The sequence below is a fragment of the Periplaneta americana genome, chromosome 11 (assembly GCF_040183065.1).
Source record: "Periplaneta americana isolate PAMFEO1 chromosome 11, P.americana_PAMFEO1_priV1, whole genome shotgun sequence".
NCBI classification, from domain to species: domain Eukaryota; kingdom Metazoa; phylum Arthropoda; class Insecta; order Blattodea; family Blattidae; genus Periplaneta; species Periplaneta americana.
Window position 1 is genome coordinate 85021112 of NC_091127.1, and position 20254 is coordinate 85041365.

Genomic DNA, 20254 nt, shown 5'->3' on the forward strand with positions numbered 1-20254 from the left:
AAACCTGCAGCTAGACTGCAGCTGCAAAAGTAGCGCCTTGTGTGTGAACAGACATGCAACCTCCAGTTGCAACTTTTGCAGCGTTCGGGTTGCATAGCACGAAAAGTAGCGTGCAGCGTGCTACTTTTCGCTTACATGTGAACACGACACACAACTTTCACAGCTGCAGTACAAAAGCTGCGCAGCAAAAGCAGTGACGTGTGACCGTACCTTAAGGGAGAAATTTTAAATGCAATAGGAATGGAATGAACAGTGATGAGTAAAAAATCTTGGGAGGATAGAGATGTCTGGAGGAGGAGGCTAAGTCGGATGACAAGTATAAATGGAAACATCCAATGGAAGAAGAAGAAAAGAATGAACATAGTGATTTTAGTTAAATATAAGAAATTAAATATAAGAAATATTAATGCCTAATCACAACCTTTCACTGGCTCCAAATATATTCAGTAACACTCACCAAGTATTTTTGGATTAGTTCAGAACCAACGACTCTAAGGAATGTGGCTGAGGTTTGATTGGCCACTGCCTTGGCCAACAGAGTCTTCCCAGTGCCTGGAGGTCCATACAAAATAACTCCTTTGGGGGGTTTGATGCCCATTTCTTCGTAATATTCTGGATGAGTGAGAGGAAGCTCCACAGATTCTTTAATTTCTTGAATCTGTGTATCCAGACCTGGCAAGTACAGGTATGTATAATTTATCAATTACAGGAGAATAATTATAATATTGGATTGGAGCATAAATTCGTAGAATTTTTCTGTACTTTCATTCATTTAATAGTATCAAAGTGACACAGCTACCATAGCAACAAAAATGCTACGAACTTGTGAACCAACCCAATATTTCCGGGGGGGGGGGGGACATTTTATAATAAAATAAACTGAATTACACATTACACAAAAATATTCCATAGAAATTCACAAGCATCAACTCTAATTGTGTCTAGGACATACAGTATGTAATCTGTATAAGATACCAGCATATGGATACCTCCAGGGCTGTTTACTTACAAATGGTTTTTAAAGAACCTGGAGGTTCATTGCCGCCCTCACATAAGCCTGCCATCGGTCCCTATCCTGAGTAAGATTAATCCAGTCTCTTATATCATATCCCATCTCCCTCAAATCCATTTTAAAATTATCCTCCCATTACATCTCTGTCTCCCCAAAGGTTTTTTATCTCTCTGGTCTTCCAATTGCATTCTATATGCATTTCTGGATTCACTCATACGTGCTACATGCCCTGCCCATTTCAAACATCTGAATTTAATGATCCTAATTATGTCAGGTGAAGAATACAATGTGTGCAGTTCTGCGTTGTGTAACTTTCTCCCAGTCTGTAGTCTGCACATTATGTCTTGATGCTCCTTTCCTTGTAATATAGTAGTCTCTATAAATGTTTTTTTTTTAAATCAACATGTGTGTGCAATCAAGAGTCCTTATACCGTTCTTGCTATTTAGCTTTAGCAGTTTAAATTGTGTTGACAGTTGAAGGAAATATGACCCATAGATGAGCCTTCCTTATTACTGCAGCCATAACTTTGTAATTGTACGAGATAGAGTGGCTTCTATCAGAGCAAGCCTAAAATACAGGAAAGAAAAGGAGATGATGAGGAAAGAGGAGAAGGGTAATTATGATAGTGGCCCAATGTCAATAGTTACCCAACAATTCTGCTTCAATTGGTTGAGGGAAAACCTCAACCAGGTAACTTGTCCCAACCAGATTTGAACCTTGCCCGCTTGTTTCATGGTCAGACATGTTAACCGTTACACAACAACAGTGGATGACAGAATGGCTAGAGTCACACTGATACCTTGCTACTTCGATCTGGAAACTAGGATCATTGAAGTAACGTAAGAAAATTTGTTTATTTTCTTTCCTAAATAAAGCTCTACTTCTAGTTTCATTAGATTCCCGAGAAAGTGATGTTCTTGTCAAGTGACATTTTCCTTCTAAACTCTGTAAAGGTCAATATAATCAAATAATGCAGACTCTCTGAGAGTTTATAAACTTTTCTTGGGTCATCAAAAGCATTGTAGTCGTCCATCACACTTAAAATACTAAACTAAATTGGAGTCACCTACTGAGGTAACTTCACAAATTACGAGCAGTTTCTCTTTTTGCTCTTGTTTGTGTATACCAAAGTCAAAGAAATTACTCTCTGGCAGAACACGTTGAGAAAGTTCTCTTGGAGGGGAATATTGCTCACAGAGTGGGCAAGCTTTTTATATATATATACATACTAGGTTCAAAAAGTTCCCGGAATTTGCTAGTATCATAGAAACAACGTACCTTAAACACTATTCTACAGCATTCCCTTCAAAATAGTTGCCTTCCGGAACAACACGCTTTTGCCAACGCGTGTAGAGTTCCTGGAAGCAGGCCTGGAAGCCATTTTGTGAAACCCGTCTTAGTGCTCTCGTCGCGTTTGCGATAACCTCTTCAGCATTGAATCTCCGTCCTTTCAGATGACTTTTCAGACGGGGAAACAGAAAGTAATCAGGGGGTGAGAGATCAGGAGAGTATGGTGGGTGATCCAAAGCAGTTATGTTGTGCCTGGCAAGAAAATTCTTTACAATAATTGGGCGATGAGCAGGTGCATTGTCATGCATAAGGAATCAGTTGTTTTCTACCCACTTTTCTGGACGTTTCCTTCTCACTGTGTCCCGGAGGCGACGGAGGATTTCTACGTACAATTCTTTCGTTACAGTACGACCTTCTGGAATGAACTCATGGTGGATGAGACCCTGAGAGTCGAAGAAAACTTCCAACATAACTTTGCCTTTGGAAGTGTCCCTAGGAAATTTTTGCTTCCGAGGAGATGTTTTCGATTTCCACTTAGATGACTGTCGTTTAGGGACTGGGTCGTACAAGTGGCACCAAGTTTCATCACCAGCAATAATTTTGTTTAAGAAATCACCATCTTCATCAGCCATACTGATCATGTCCCCAGCAAGAGTCATTCTTGTTTCTTTCTGTTCTGCCGACAACATTTTCGGAACTAACTTCTGAGACACATAATGCATGTTGAGATGCTTGTGAAGAACATTGTGTACACTTCCGACTGATATTCCGACCTCTGCTGCTATCTCTTTTATGGTTTTACGTCGGTCGTCCCTCACAACATTATGCACACGCTGAGCGATTACTTCATTTGTTGCAGTTGTTGAACGGCCGCTGCGTACGTCATCTTTGATGCTATCGCGGCCACCAGAAAAGCGTTTATGCCAGGCATACACTTGAGTTTTTTTCATTGCTGCTTCGCCATATGCTTCTTCCAACAATCTTAATGTCTCTGCAGGAGTTTTGTGTAACAAAACACAGAACTTGATGTTTGTACGTTGCTCTGTGGACATAATTACAAAATGCGACGAACAAACAAAACACTATGATAAACAATTGCCTAAAACTCAAAACCAACAATCGCCATTATCAACAAACTTTAAGGAAATGACATCATGAATGTTACCAACAAAACAAATGTATAATATCCCTTGTTATATATTAATACGAAAAATGGTAGTAAAATTCCGGGAACTTTTTGAACCCAGTAGTATATATATATATATATATATATATATATATAAATGGGAGAACTTTCTCCAGAATTGAGAGAAAAGAGCAATTGAGGACTGTTTTTGCAAAACTTGCTAACTGAAAAAACTAAATTTTACAGGAGAGACAAAAAACTGAATGAAGACAAGTAGGTTATAGGTGCAACCATCACACTTTGACACACTATAATTAAGAGAAATAATTCAATTTTACTAAGATAACTTTAACATTGTGTAGAGGCCTGCTTTATGTTAACGAATCCACCAAAATCTCAATTTTGCAAATTTTGCAGTTAGCAAGTTTAGAAAAACGGTCCTCAATTACCACTTTTTATGTATGTCACTCAATGTTGTGTAAAACCCAATTACAGAAATTAACTCAAATTACAATACCATGTGGCCACAATTCTTGAATTACAGGCACTCTGTAAGATGTTGATTTCAATGGTTTGGGATCATTTAACCCATTTTGTTTCTTGCTTTCCAGTAGGGAGCACTCAGATTTTTGGTTTGTTGCATCTCTTTGTAGAGTTCGGTACATTGGAGATGTTCTTATCCAATAGATGATCCTGGTGATTTGCACAATGTGCACTCTTCTCTGTTGTAGATTCCTATCCTACCAAGGTGTGCTGCAAGGCAAGTTCTGTATTCAACTGGAAGTTTGCCATGGCTTCTTTTTTGGGTTTCTTGTTATTTGATTTCCAGTGTTTAATATTTCTGCCCATTTCTTACTATGTGCTTTCTGATTGGCTTTATGGAGTATTTCCATCTCTAATTTGGCTTTAATTTTGTTACCTAGTGTTTGGATACTAAGGTTTAATTTTGACAATGCAATCTTGTGCTTTTCTTTTTATCAGTCTTGAAAGTTTGGTAGTTCTATGGACTGAGGTGTTTGCAACACCTACATTCTGTGAAACATGATGCAGAGATTTTCTTTAGAGAACATTTTAATGATGCACCATTTCTTCGAGTTTTTGTTCCATTAGAACATTTTGTTTTGTTCACGAATTATAGCTTTTGGAGATCCCATTTCCTTTAAAATTTAAGAATAATTAATTTATCTGTTTCTCTACCTGAGACTGGAATGCCAGAGAATCTCTAAATTGCCTACAGGCATCTCGACATGAGTCGGTTTTGAAATGTGTCATACATAAAAATTCTTTATTCCAGCATGAATTTTTCAGCAGGCATTTCAATGGTCTAACAATTTAACTTAATGCACACAAACTGTAATTACATTTGAAAGAACACTAAAAGTAATGACATGTCTTGACCTTTAAGGGACCTATCACACTATATGACGAAAGCAATTACTGAACTAAACTGAGAGACATATATGCGCATAAAGTGGCCTTGAGATGTATGACATCAACTGACTGCAACTCAACTTGCTCTCTCAGCCCGGACTCAAAGTGAAAGCTCTGTACAAAAAGCCAATAACTGAACAAAGGGAAGCCCTTAAACTCTTTAAACACCCTTTTCATACTACAGCTGCTGTTACTTCATGAAGACACCAAGTAATTTATAAGTTTGTAATTCAAGGTGTTGGAAACATCTATAAACACTCATTTTCTTCAATCACAATAACTTGATTTTAAATACTTACAACAAGAAAGTGCCCTGGCTCTGGGATTTACATAGTACTGGTAATAGTTGTCTTCGCCATCATTGCCTTCATTATCATTATCATCATTATTTTCGCAGGAATATTTATGGAATGTGAGACAAAAATACATGGGTTCTAATCTAGACACAGAGATTATTAGGTCTGCAGAGCAGACCTCATTATGGAAATGTTTAAATATGAATAAAATATTACTTTTGACAAATGCAAAATATGACGAAAATATGGAAATCATAAAAGTGCCCTGGCGCTACCTGGTCTCGAAAACTAGTACTCTGGCACCACCTGAAATACATCCCTGCTTAGTGGTGTCACTTATGAGGTTCCAACCAGTCTTCGAACTGTTGACTAAACATACATACTGCAGATCATATACTGTAATACTTAATTGCTGCAATAATTATATGAAGTAAAAAGTTGATGAATTATATGCATAATTTAGTAAAAGATTCTATTTGACTATAACATATGAGACCTCTCAGTTTTCAGAAACATGAAAATCAATTAGTTTACTAAAGCATCAAGAAGAAAAACTACATACTTCACTCAATTATAAAACTTAAAAATGAATAACGAAGTAATGAACCTAATGTGAATTAATCTTACAATGACAAGGTCAGGTTCGATAAATTGGATAAGCCAACAAGGTCACCTTCTGCTATACAAGAACACACTGTCAGTTCTGGCTTCAGACACTAACACAAGTTTGAAAAATGTTTATGTGAAGTGTTCCTTGTACAACTTCTGTTCTAACGAAACACGAAAAATAGATGTTACATTTTAAAGTAGATGCCTCTTATGATTTAACTGAAACGTGGGAACAATATAATATATCATCCTTACCTCCAATATCAGCATATGTCTCTTGAGGAGCTTTCTCCAACTTCATTACAGTGACCATAGGATCTGTATCATCCGATAAAACCCCGACCACTGCATGCACCTAAATAAAGAAGTTAGATGTACTATGCCATACTGAATACATTATTATACTGGGTGTTCATTTCAAAGTGTGTCATGACGTCACTGTTGTGAGTCAGCAATTTGAAGCGAGTTTCAGCTTTTATGTCAGAGAAGTTGCCTATTAATCAAGGTGTTCAATCTGAACTTGAGAACTGTATAACTTGAACGTCGTAGCAACAGATGGCGGTCTGTAAAGTCTGTGTGCTACCATAACCTCTTTCGAACTGTGTTTTGCGCAAGCAAGTCATACGCAGGGTATTTGTTATCATCGTTGCGTACGGCAACATTCCACAATATAAATCAAATGCTCCGTGTCCATGTTGACCATCGACGTTTATGTCAACAAATACATAAGTAATCGTCCTAACCCTCTCCACATATCCCGACAGTAAGAAAAAAACTCACCTCAGTACGTGTTTCCAAACAGTTCACATTCCTGCCACTACAGGTGTTACCGTACGTATCGGTAAGCACTCTTCAGAATGAATGCCATACTTGCTAGGCAACTTCTCTGGTACATACATAATATGCCTCTGTGGAAGTGTAGGAAGATTGAATTTTCTAGGCTCAACGGCTAGCCACATGACAGCATACAGCGACCATGACACACTTTGAACTGAACATGCAGTATATTAAGCCAGTGATTTCCCAACCTTTTTTGACTGATGGCACACTTTACTGAACGCCTACAATATCGTGGCACACTTATTTGTTTTTATTAATAATAACATAATAATAACAACCAGTGCTTTTATTCTGGAGAAAAAGATTGTGGAACTCTGTGAAGAATATTTTATAGTGGACGGAGAGATAATTACTGTTCACTGCATGGGAATTTTGTCGTTTTTAACCTCCGTTTCTTCCAACTAAGTCTTTCAATGTGTAAGTGGAATTTAAAGAAAAATTAGTATATTAAAAACATAGTTTTTCACACATATTTGGGTACCATGATGAAAAATGCAATAAAAAGTGCCAGAACTTTATAACGCATTTAGGTGTTCTGCTATTATCTTCTTCAGGCATTCTTTTTCATTTCAGCAAGTCGATTTTCAAAACTCTCAACTAAAGAAAAGAGCTATAATTTGCCTGCTATAAGCAAAGACTCCTAAAATTTCAGTTTTTTTGCAAAATCCTTGAATTTTGTTTATGGCTGAAATAATATTTTCTGTTTTGTGTTGCATGTTTGTATTTAGAGTTCAGTCTCTCGAAAATTTCAGCAAGATATGCTAGTTCCGTACACCAAAAATTATCTTCCGAAAGTTTAGCATACTCTGGCTTTTCGTCCTCAAAAAAAAAAAATAAATAAATAATAAGAAGCTCGTCTTGAAGCTCTACTACTTGCATCACTGATTTACCCCTAGAAAGCTACATGAGAATGATTACTTGCTAAATGTTTTTTCTTAGTTTATTTGGCATCGTCGACTGATTTGATAAAACATTTCTGCATATGAGACACTTGGGATTTTGTTTATTATTTATTCATCTCCATGCCACGTAAAACCATACTATAGTGGAGACTTGTTATTCCCAGCGTGACTCCTCCTCTTTGCTTACGTCTTAGGAAGTCAAGGCTCTATAAAGTCTAGGTAGGTAGTATCGTTCGCCATTTTTGTTCTTTTGTTGCCGAGATACCAGACGAGGGATCTATTTGCCACACCATTAAACATTATCATGTCATAGCTCCTATGATAATAAATCAAACGCACTGTAATTCAGCAAATAATTAAGTGGCAGATAACGTCCTCTTTCTGCGACCGCCAACGAAAGATCCAAAATGCCGGGCGATTATATTTTAAGTATTTATCCAGCCTTAGGAAATGCTTTACATCTTCATCAGCGAATCACAAGACGCACACGTTTAAATGTAGCCAACCTGCAACGTGATTGGCTGCCGGAAATTAGAGCGACGGGACTATAGAAGTATTCATCACTTTATACTTACGAAACGCAATAGGCCTACGTTTTTGTAGGGAATTTTCGCTCACATTCTTTGAATTAGCACGGCTGTCATCTGTCTCAGATCTTGATTCAGATTATCTTTTTCGAATTAAAAATTTGACCACGATAAAATCTAAATAAAGCACTTTTAATAAAATAGTCGCACTATCACCTGCTTACCCTATATACTGAAACTGACCAATATGTTCTGACGATTCTAAACTCTCTTTTTTACTAAGTGGGAAGAGTAAACGAATTGCTAAGCATTGTTGCAGGTGTTCACTTTCATTCGAATTATTGCTAGGCAGAAAAATCAAACTGAGCATTGTTGCAGGTGTTCACTTTCATTCGAATTATTGCTAGGCAGAAAAATCAAACTGAGCATTGTTGCAGGTGTTCACTTTCATTCGAATTATTGCTAGGCAGAAAAATCAAACTGAGCATTGTTGCAGGTGTTCACGTTTCATTGGTGAAGTCTGTCTCAAAATAAAATGTACCATGTCAAAGACTGCATTGTAAATAAAAAAAAATGGCTGACATAACATTTATCTTTCATTCCAAATTTCGCGACACACTCCATGGGGATGCGCGACACACCAGTTGGGAACCAATGTATTAAGCAATCAGACTTCTGTATGTAAACCAATGAATTATTCTGATGATATGGCCATGTTGAATTTCGTGATTGGACAACATAAGAATTTCATGCATACAATAAGTAAACATTAGACCACTACACTATCAAATACACCAAGTCATTGTTGGCGACGCAGGAAACTTTGACAACAAATGGTCACTGGAACATTCTTACTCAAATACAGGGTTCCTTTCAGTGCTATAAATCTCAGTTACCAACAATATGGACGCATGTGAATGGAGCTCCAGCAGATAGAAAGAAGTGTAGAGAGGGTAATGGCCTATAGATTAAGTGATGAGTACAATGGTGCAGTATTGAACATTAAAAATGGAAATGATCTCGGAATTAATTAGAGAAGAATGGAACATATTATCTCAGGAAATAAAATTGCTGAAGCAAAAGTCTTAAGTTTTACAAAAGCCACATGAAGAATGACAGCTTAAAAGCAAACAAGAAGATTGAAGAACTACTTTGTGAAAATAATCAAATAAAGACTAAAATAAAATATTTTAAAGATGAAAAGAGGAAAAAGAACCTGATAATTTTCAGCATAAAAGAAGTGGGGTGTGAATATGGAATGGAAACTTATGAGTCAGTGAACAACGTATGTTGGGAACTATTCAAATTAGACGTCAGTGGAGGACACATTCAAGTAGCATACAGAGTAGGAAAAGGAACAAGATTTACAAATATGAATGAATACGAAGGAAATAATTATGAATAATCAGATGAACCTAAAAAGAACAAAAATTAGATTGGTACCGTATGTGATTTTTAATTACAAAATAAGAAATAGGAAAAGATTATTTCTTCCATTCCTGAAGACAACAAGGAATAAAGATCATTTTGCCAGGATGTATAAGAATAGGCTGAAAGTGAATGGGAAACTTTATGATCTTGAATTATGTCAGGAAAACATGTAGGCCTAGATCTTAGGATGAACCGATATGAATGAAAGGGCAAAGAGACGTGACAGGAAAAGTAGGAAAACTCAGTGTGCATTTATTCAATATGTGACTGTAATATTAGAATGGCTATTGAAGTGAGATAGGTGGGTAGTTATAGATAATGATAAATAGAAAATAAGTTAAGGCAGTTACTAGGGTAAGGTAGATAACTTAATGGTAATATTTCTAAGCTATGAATATAAATAAAACTAGATGATTAGGTTAATATAGTTACGATGTGACCGGAATACAAAAATATAACAGTCCATTGTTACGAAGATGTATATTGTGTAACAATAAACATCGTATCATGTGCTATAAATCCAAAAGGGACTGTCTTTTTTGTTTCTCTTTCGATGAAATTCAGGTGCAGGATTGTAATCGCTCTCATCAATCTTGAATTTGTGAAGCTCAGATCAACAGTAAGCATTATAACCACTGCACCACCAAGAATGACTCACATATACTTCCACTAGTTGATAGTAAATTGGTAAATGACTGAATAAAGGCAGTAGAAATGAAAAAAAATTGTCCCTTACTGTCAATTACAAATTCCATTTGCAATATGAAGATTTGAACCTGAGATCCAATGTGGAAAACAATGAATTTATACTTTCTTAATATTGCCTCATACCAAAGAATAAAATCTGAGAAACAACTATGTTATATTTCTTACTAGTAAACAAACTCGAGAGTTTTAAACCTGAAATAATAAAAGTGTTATATCAGCTCACCTTATGATTGAGCAACACAGAGCAACCAGGTTCTAACTGGTCCTTGTCAACAAACGAAAGAATGCTAACATAATGCTCGCTGCCTACTGAAGTGGAAACAATTGCATGATTATCATCAATAATCTCCTCCAAAGTACCAACAGACATTGGCGTGCCTCTCAGATCATCAACTTTGGATCGTTCCTCCTGAAAAATAACAAAATATTCAACAAATCAAATATAATGATTTATTCATTCACTGTCTACTCTGTGTAAAGGCTCAATATAAATGCGAATTTATCAAATTAGCCTACCTCAATTTTTTCTTCCTGTGGTTTAAGTCTCTCTTGATTACGAATAAACTCCTCTTCCATTAAAAGATAATCTTTGATTCTTTCTAATTTCAGTAGTTTTAGGCGACATCTCGTGTGCGGAGTTACTGCAAAATTCAAATTGCGTTATTATCACAAATTAGGTATCAAATATCTCAATTATTTATTAGTAACAGATTTTCACTTTACTCTGTCTTGCACAAAATTAGTCACAGATATTTACGACATGTAGAATGAATTACAGAGAATGCTGAAAAGGAAGAATATCATGCACATAGGCCTACATACAAGAAAAAGGTCATTAACCATAATGCTAACCTAAGTCTATGCTCACTTAATCTAACACAGAAGAATTGCAATCTTTACAGTAGAAATAATGATTACTACACTAGAAGTAACACCTATGCACCACGCTGCGTCATATTAATGTATTTAAATGAGAGGCTGTGGAGCGATATGCTGTGATGTGGTGCGGTGCTGGCAATCAATATTCATCGAGAAGAATAATTTTCAACAGCACATAGAGATGGAAGTTGTTAGACAGATGTTTAGGTTTTTCTGTATGGGGCTGAAATGTTGAAATAACAAGTCAGCTAACATAACCTGAACCTGTAAGAAGCTAATGGGTGTATATATATGTGTATATATATATACACCCATTAGCTTCTTACAGGTTAAGAATTAAAATCGATTGTGAAAAATTCATTAATCTGGTGGAGAAATATCCATTTCTTTATGGCAGAAGCCACAAATATTATACATGACAATGCCTGGAGGGAAATAAATAACATAGCCTACTAGGAAACACTGCAGGTGAGAAACAAACAATTCACTTTTGTTTAGCTGCTCCATACTGTGCTGCATTGCATTGATTTAATACAAAATATTAGTGCAGTGCAACACGACATGACGTGTAGGTGTGAGTGAGCCATTACAACGCCAAGAGTTCCAGTGGTACCAGCAACCGAGCTAACACAACCATACCCAACCTACAATAAAATTGTGATGCTAGAAGGACTGCAGCAACTTTAATGAGGGTGGGGAATAAGAACTTTCAGAACTTGACCTGCCCGTGTTTCATTATGTTAGTAGTTCAACCTCTTTCCCTCTCTATCCCAGCACTGTTTCAATTCTACAGAACAGTTCTTTTGGCTGCAAAAGGGTATTTGTCGAATACAGAGGGGAGAGCCATTAATCCTTCCCATTGAAGGCTTTAAGGAACCAACCTGGACAAATACCCAATGTCCCATCCCTACCTTCCCGTGGTGCAGCTGTTAGTAAGCATAATTTACAAGCTAAACTAAAGGGAGGGATCTACTCATCAATTAGCACTGGTCAGCTTGATGAGTTAATGACCGAATTTGGTATAATTTTCCTCTATTCAATACCTAATTCCTTCTTTACCCTTTCCTATCCAGTCCTCTAACTGAACTCTTAGACTTTCTTCGACCCCAATGGTATTAGAGCAGTCGAGGCCTAGGGGTTCATTTCACTTTCTTTCCTACCCTTTCTACTTTTCTGTTCCTAGTGCTGACCTGCTATGGCACTAAACTCGTCCTCCAGTGGCTTAAGGAGGGAAAGCTGGTAAGCAACAAGATCTCCCAACTAGGTCTAGTAGACCCGTCGACCAACAGCAGGCGTGGTCCTCCAGACATTCTGGGGGTTGTGTGTGGTGAAGTAGCCACCAAAACGTTAAAATATGGTCTTCACTTAAATCGGCTACAACTTGCCATTTAACCACTCCAATATGAACTGAGTACCATTAAAATTATCCAGAGGTAAAACAGTCCCCCAATCAGATCTCCAGGCGGGGACTACTTTAATGGTACAGAATCAACTAAACATCTTACAATGGAATGCTGATGGCATAACATCAGCTAAGAAGACTGAATTAGCTAATATACTTTCAGATAATAATGTAGATATCTTCATTATTCAAGAAGCAAACCTTAATGCTGACCAATTAAAATATTTTGATTTTAGAGGTTTTAGTATGAAACTCTTACCCAAAGGTAGACAGATCAGCAGTGGAATTATCGCAGGTATATCAAATAAATTAATTATAAATTTCCAAATCATAAAAGAAATGGATAATCAAGACAAACTGGAACTAATAAGAATTGAAGTATGGAAAAATCAGGAACACTTCAAAATCTACAGTGCCTATAACCCACCTAATAATCCTCTTTATCTACTTTTTTTTTTATATACAACCTAAAACTATCATAATCGGTGACTTTAATGCCAACTCCCAACTTTGGGGCTACAATAATGTAAATCAACCTAGAGAAATGTTCATGGACCTCCTAAATACTACAACCGCAGAACTTGTCTATAGAAAAAAAGATCCCCCTACTTTTATACATTATTCTGGTTATGACACAAATCCAGACTTATTATTGGTAACATCAGATATCCATCACGAAACCAAGAAAAAAATAATTGAAGACCCTGGATCTGGCCATAGAGTCATCATCACTTCTATCCATCTTCACTGAAACCGAAGAAAAGAACACTACAATAACAAAACAACATGGAATTTTAAAAAACCGGATTGGAAACTATTTACAACAGAACTAGACGAACACCTCAAGCTCAACACACCACTAAAGGAAAATACAAACTCAGATAGATTTAACAAATATTTCTGTGAATCTATTCTTAAAATTGCAAAAAACCACATCCCATGAGGCAAACCAAAAAACTACACCCCATTCTGGACAGAAAACCTGAATTTATTGAAACAACATAGAGATAAAGCAAGAATCAAAGCACAACATAGCAAAACACCAGAAGATACTCAAGATTGGAGGAAGAAGACTGCCTTTCTTAAAAAAGCAATCATAACAGCAAAAAAGAACAGTTTTAATAAATTTATTGAAAATATTAATTACAGAACCGATAGCGCTAAAACATATACATTTCTGAAGAATCTTTCCAATACAAAGGAAAATACTAGCTAACCTATTATTCATAATAACAAAACACTAACAAATAGTAGAGATATAGCAAATGCATTTAATAAACACTACTCCAACTCTCACAGATATCCCAATACCAAAAAAACTGACAAATTTATCAAAAGAGAATGACATAAAAATAAAATAAAAAAAAAATATTACTAGTAATATCACAAAACCTGAAATATTTCATCAAAATTTTACTTCCAAAGAATTAACTATAGCTATACAAAATTTAAAAACCAAGAAATCTCCTGGCCCCGACAACATTCATTCCGAATTTTTTAAACATGTGGGGGAAAAAGCCGAGTCTGTACATTTATCCGTTTTCAATTTATCATGGAACACCTCAATTCCTGCAGCTTGGAAAAAAAGCAATCCTTGTACCAATTCACAAAAAAGGGAAACCTGCTCATGATGTTCATAGTTATCGACCAATAGCACTATTAAGCATGATCGCAAAAACTATGAAGTCAATGATCTCCAACAGATTAACTTGGTATTTAGAATCCCAAAATCTCTTATCACAAAGACAAGCTGGCTTTCGACAACTACACTCTACTAATAAACAAGTCATATGCCTCGGTCAAGAAATAAAAGACAGTTTTAACAAGAAAGAAGATATCTTGGCAATATTGGTAATTTCATAGAAAACAGGCACCTGGTTGAATGTAGTACGTACTTTTCTATTTTAGAGTTAAATATTAGTGATTTTTAGTGACTTTTATATGTTCTAGGTTTTTATACTAGGTGTCCCAGTGATTTTCTTTCGATTTGATTTGTTATAGTTGTCATTTGTTCTAGAATTTTCGTTAATTTTGAATGGGTAATGAAGACAGGCACCTGGTTGAATGTAGTAAGTACTTTCTTATTTTAGAGTTAAATATTAGTGATTTTAGTGACTTTAATATGTTCTAGGTTTTTATACTAGGTGTTGCAGTGATTTTCTTTCGATTTGATTGGTTATAGTTGTCATTTGTTCCAGAATTTTCGTTAATTATGAATGGGTAATGACATTGTCAGTTGTTCTTGGTTGACGTGAGTGGTGTTACTGTGGGATATATTCTATCTGACCGCTAAAGCTATCCAAAGTTTGTCAGTTTATGATATTTGTGAAAGATGTGTGAATATAGACAGAGTATTAAATTTTCTGTCGATCTTGTATAGTTCTTTCGCTGGTAAATAAGGATTATGTCGATTATCGAGAAAACTGTTTTTCTGTGGTTTCAAGGAATTATTTACTGAATTTTCCTTATACGTTAAGATGTTCGAAGAGAATATCATTTTGTGTAAAAACGTGGTTTAATTATGCGAAGTTGACTGTATGACAAATTGTTGGTTTAGTTCTTTGTTGCCTGCATGTTTTAAGTTTAGATTGTCTTGAAGCCTGTGTCATATACTGGAAGTGAAGTGGTTGTTGTTGAAGACGTCAATGAGAATTGAATTTTGTTTGATAAGGTGATAAATTACTATGTTGGATTTTGCCCGTCTTCTAGGAAATTACCGCAATATTTATTAACTTTCAATTACTATATGATTCTGTTTGGAGAAATAAACTATTACTAAAACTCCAGCAATATATTCACATGGATATCAGTATTCCTTAGTCAAAGATTCATTGCTACTAAATTCAATAACTCACTTTCTAGTTACAGACAAACATATCGAGGTCTGCCCCGGGGCACTGTCCTCAGCACAATTTTATTCAATATTTATATAAATGACTTACTCTCCCTATTAGAGGATTCAAACATGAAAACAGCACTATTTGCATATATGATATGATATAGTTTTGTGGACTTCTGGATCTGACAGATATAGAGACAAAATTCAAAATTAAAGTCTAAATCAACTACATGAATGGAATACATCAAATTTGATGACACTCAATTCAAGCAAAAGTAACTACCAAATATTTTCACTTGGTAAAAAAGAAAGAGAATTCAATATCCAATACAATGGCCAACACCTTCCTAGGACTTATGAATCCAAATATCTTAGAGTCATTTTCGACAGTAAATTAACATGGAGTAACCATTTGAAATATATTTCTGAAAAAACTCGTAAAAGATTCTCCCTTATGAAAAGACTAGCAGGAAAGAAATGGGGATGCTCTAGAAATATTTTGAACACTACATACAAAATGTTTATACAGCCAGTGTTGATGTACTGCGGAGAAATTTTGATTACTTCACCTTTCATAAACAAAATAGAACATGTTCAAAACCAAGCTCTCAGGCTCATTACTGGTGGAATCAAAACAACTCCAATAGATTCTATGAGATTCCTCACTAATATTAACAGCATCAAAATGACAATAGAAGAAAAAGCACTGATCCAATATGAAAAACTTATCAGATTACCAGGAAACATTGGCATTCATACAGTCCTCTCTGTAGATTAAAATCTCAAAGAAGTTTCATATCCATGGTTCAAGAATTAAAACAGAAAATAAATATCCCGAATTCAAAAGAAAACTTACAAATTAAACCAAACTCTTTAACTCTATTAAATATACGTAGAGTATAATCTAAATTTAACAGAAGAAATACTGAAATCAGAAGTAAACACTGAAATAATGAAACAATTGTCTTTAGAGACAATTAATATTAGGTACCCTCCACAAAACTGGCTTCATTTATACACCGACGGATCCCTGATCTCCAGGGAACAAGGTGCAGGTGTTACGTGTTGTCTCTTCTCACTTTATAGATCTCCTGGATATGGAACAACAAGTTTTGATGGAGAAATCATTGCAATAAGTGAAAGTCTCAGGAATCTTCTATGCCGCATCAATAAATTTAAAAATGCAGTTATATTGTCAGATTCCAAAGCAGCTATTCTATCAATAGTCGTTAGACACACACCTTCATCTCAAACAGCAGAAATAACTAAAATGCTCTCTCAATTAATAACACTCAATAAAAGAATTGTATTCCAATGGATATCATCCCATTGTGGAATCCTAGGAAATGAGAATGTGGATGCGTTAACAAAGAAGGGCAGCACTGCTACTTACAGACCTGTTAATAAATCTACGTGTTACTCTGTGCAAAGATTTATTAAATCTACATAGGCCTACTAAGACTTCAACAAACAAAATTTGATAACACAATCCCAAGGGAAAAAATGGAACTCTCTGCATCATAATCCACAGTCAATTCCTGATTTACCACGCAAATCGTCTGTAGCTGCATTTAGATTGGCAACAGGCCATGACTGTTTGGCCAAGCACCTGCATAGAATTGGAATATATCAGTCCCCTAACTGCCCATTGTGCAATTCGAATCAAGAAATGGATTCGGAACACCTCAAAATCTGTGCTTCATTGGCTGCCCATGATAATATCTTTGAAAAATATTAGAATGCAAAAGGTCAAATGACTTTATTGTCATACGCCTGGCATTAGAAAACAACAACATTCTACAGAACAGAAGCATGTGCACACATGCTATAATCACTACCTTTTTGAAATTACACGAAGCAATCTTGCAATGTTATTGTTAACTCATGAAGATTATACATTTTTTGTACAGCTGATTTAAGTGCGATATTTAAAAATATAATGTAGCCTAGTTCACGTAAATGTGTTTTGGAATTAATGAGAAAACAGTAAAACAGTTTTCAGTGTATGTCAGCAAGCCTACCGGATATGCAGTAGTTTTATATTTACGTATATTTGTATGTTAGTAATTTAATTGGGTCTGCTGTGGAGTTGTGAAAATAATAAATATGCTTGTTTTAGTTCAGAGAAAAAACGTGTAGAATCACCATTCTCAAAAATATCATTAGCATGCATATTATCGAGCTTTAGACACAAAGCTCGTCAGTATAAAATTGCGAATAGTTGTACATAATACTGGCTGGTGCTTGTTGACAACACAGCAAATGCCTCACTTGACGGTATGTATCAGAGAAAGTACAATTGTTTGTATACATCTGAAGTCTGATTAGTACAATAAGTAGCTAATCGGCAGTGTATGCAATGGAGGAAGAAAAACACTGACTATCCTATCCCATTATTTCCTGACTTAGTTGCCTCATGAGTGGTGCCTTGTTGGTATCACTTGTGAGGTTCAGACCTGTCTATGGACAGTTGTTAACAAGCATATACATTCAGAAATTACTACTGCATATGGTTTATATTTTTAAGACATAAACACTGGAATGAAGAAACAATGTTAAAACAATTATTATTACTGATGCCCTAAAACGTTCACATCTTGTTTCTCAAAAGTAGCATGCTGCTACATACGATGTTCTAATACTGAGTCAGCAATCTGCCAAACAATTATTACCGATGCTCTAAAACTTTGACATCTTGTTTCTCGAAAGTAACATGCTACTACATACAATGCTGTAATACTGAGCAGCAATTTCTGGGAAAATTTCAGTATACGATTACCGCACTGTCAACAATATATTTATATATATATATATATATATATATATATATATATATATATATATATATATTAAAACACTAAAAAGAGCAGATTTCTCTGTGTTTGTCGAATGAACGCTTACGAAAAGACACTTTTCAGTACCAATAATTTATTTTATGTGCACAGGGTTGGAATTTTGGTGAAGAGGGGAAGGAAGGTAATAGTATTCTGAAATTTCGCCCAAATTCGGGCTGATATCTGTTGGCTTATTTTTTCCTTCCACTTCTAATTTGAATCTTATTGGTTCTTTCGAAACTGTCATATATTTAGTTTTATTCGTATTTATTATTTATTTTTTAGCAGGTGTTGTTAGCTTGCCGACGCAATGTACCATAGGAACTTGATCCCTGGCACCTCCAAGGTAGCTTAGGAGGTTTGATAAGAACACAGAAAATGAGTAGCTAAAAGGGCTCCAGTGAACAAGAGATAGGTTGAGATCCTGAGCGGGGTGAAGACAATCAACATAGGGAGGAGAATTTCGAATAATATGTATACGCCATGAAAACGAGCTAGCACCTCGTTTCAAGTTGTATTTTTAAATTACTCGTAGGCACCAGGACCAAGTTCCGGAAACTGGAAGGTACTTGTTAACCAGCAGGTTAAAATCTATATAGAATTAGGTCAATCTTCGATAGCTCCTCACACCACACGGAATTATGTCCGATTTGCGTTTCGTTATTAAAGGATCAAACGAACTGCAACAAAATGTATGCTCCCTGAACAAAAACAATCGTATTTTAATACAACTGCAATTAAGAATCATGTTAAAACTAGGCTATCTCTGCAAGTCTTTGATACGGTGAAACATCGAAGATTCACCATAAAATAAAGCAACAGGATAGAAACGTCACATTAAACGTGCGTCAGTACGAAATTACCTTGTGGCAATTTCATAGCTGCATCTGGACCTTTAGTCCTCCTCTTCTTCTTACCAACACGAGTTGGAATTGGTGGTTCATATTTCTTCTTTTTATCCTTATCATCTCGTTTATCTCCTCCAGTTCCTCCACTACCGGACTGATTTTGACCCTGTCAAAATTATGGGTAGATCAACATTCGTGTCAAACATTAATAGTAATATTAATCTTGAGTTAGGCCTATATGCAAAGAGATATATTTAGATTCTGTATTCCGCCCAAAGTGTTGTGTTATCATTTACTACGAAACGTATTATGATATTAATATAATATTCAAAACAATGAACTTACCATTTCAACCCTCCTTTCAGCCCAAAATACGCGTTTTCACGATGTCGGAAGTACAGCCTTCTATATTTGGTTAAGGTAAGTGCAGTATGTTGCACTCAGTCTTTCAATTCATGCCATAAGACTGTTTCATAAAACCAATCACGGATGTTTCAATCCTTTGTGTTAAAATTACGAAATACCTACAACAAAGAAATAGTAAATATATCGTGACCTTAATTTATGTTTTATATGCTCAGTCTTATCTTTAGAAAAACTGAAAAACGCTAAAAGAAATTTGCTACACTATCAGAAACATATTGTATCTCACAAGAGATGGAGCTATAACCGGTTAAACATAAAACACGTTAAACGTCTTTGGCTATAACCACAGTCTAGTATATACAGTCGCAAAGCTCAATACGTAGTAAATATGCAAACATTAGGTAGTTGCTCACCATTAGGGTCGCTAATATCGCCTCATTACAGGCAATGCAAAATTGTACCGTCACAGTCTATTGTTTCTAGCACCCTCAAAACTCAAACTTCGTGACTGTGTGTGTGTGTGTGTGTGTGTGTGTGTGTGTGTGTGTGTGTGTGTGTATATATATATATATATATATATATATATATATATATATATATATATATATATATATATTGTGACAGCGACATGAGATTCGAACACACGACCAGCGTACCGCAAGAAAGCAGATCGCGCGGAGCACGGAGGAATGGCGCGCGGCGAAGAGGGGAAAGGGCCAACGCGGCGAGAGAGTGGAGCGAGAGTGCGCGCGCATCTGGTGCTGGTAGAGAGGAGAGGACTCTGGCTTTTTCTGGAGTGCCATCTCTAGAGACGCTTGGAACCTTCGAGGCTACGTCGCTGTGGTTATAAATTACGGACGCGAAGGAACGACAGCAGTTTTCAGTTATTCAGTCAGTGAGAAAGCCAGAGCAA

The 20254-nt window shown here is 35.9% G+C and overlaps 1 protein-coding gene across 1 annotated transcript in view; it reads right to left on the reverse strand.

The window, feature by feature from the left end:
• Rpt2 (26S proteasome regulatory subunit Rpt2) overlaps positions 1–19662 on the reverse strand; it is a 42478-nt gene extending 22816 nt beyond the window's left edge. The window contains exons 1-6 of the mRNA XM_069839727.1: positions 19321–19662; positions 18991–19141; positions 10690–10814; positions 10397–10582; positions 6021–6120; positions 458–672 (exon numbers count right to left, since the gene is read on the reverse strand). Coding sequence (XP_069695828.1) covers positions 458–672; positions 6021–6120; positions 10397–10582; positions 10690–10814; positions 18991–19141; positions 19321–19323 — 780 coding nt within the window. The 5' untranslated portion in view covers positions 19324–19662. The remainder of the gene's footprint in view (positions 1–457; positions 673–6020; positions 6121–10396; positions 10583–10689; positions 10815–18990; positions 19142–19320) is intronic.
• Between the last annotated feature and the right edge of the window lie 592 nt (positions 19663–20254).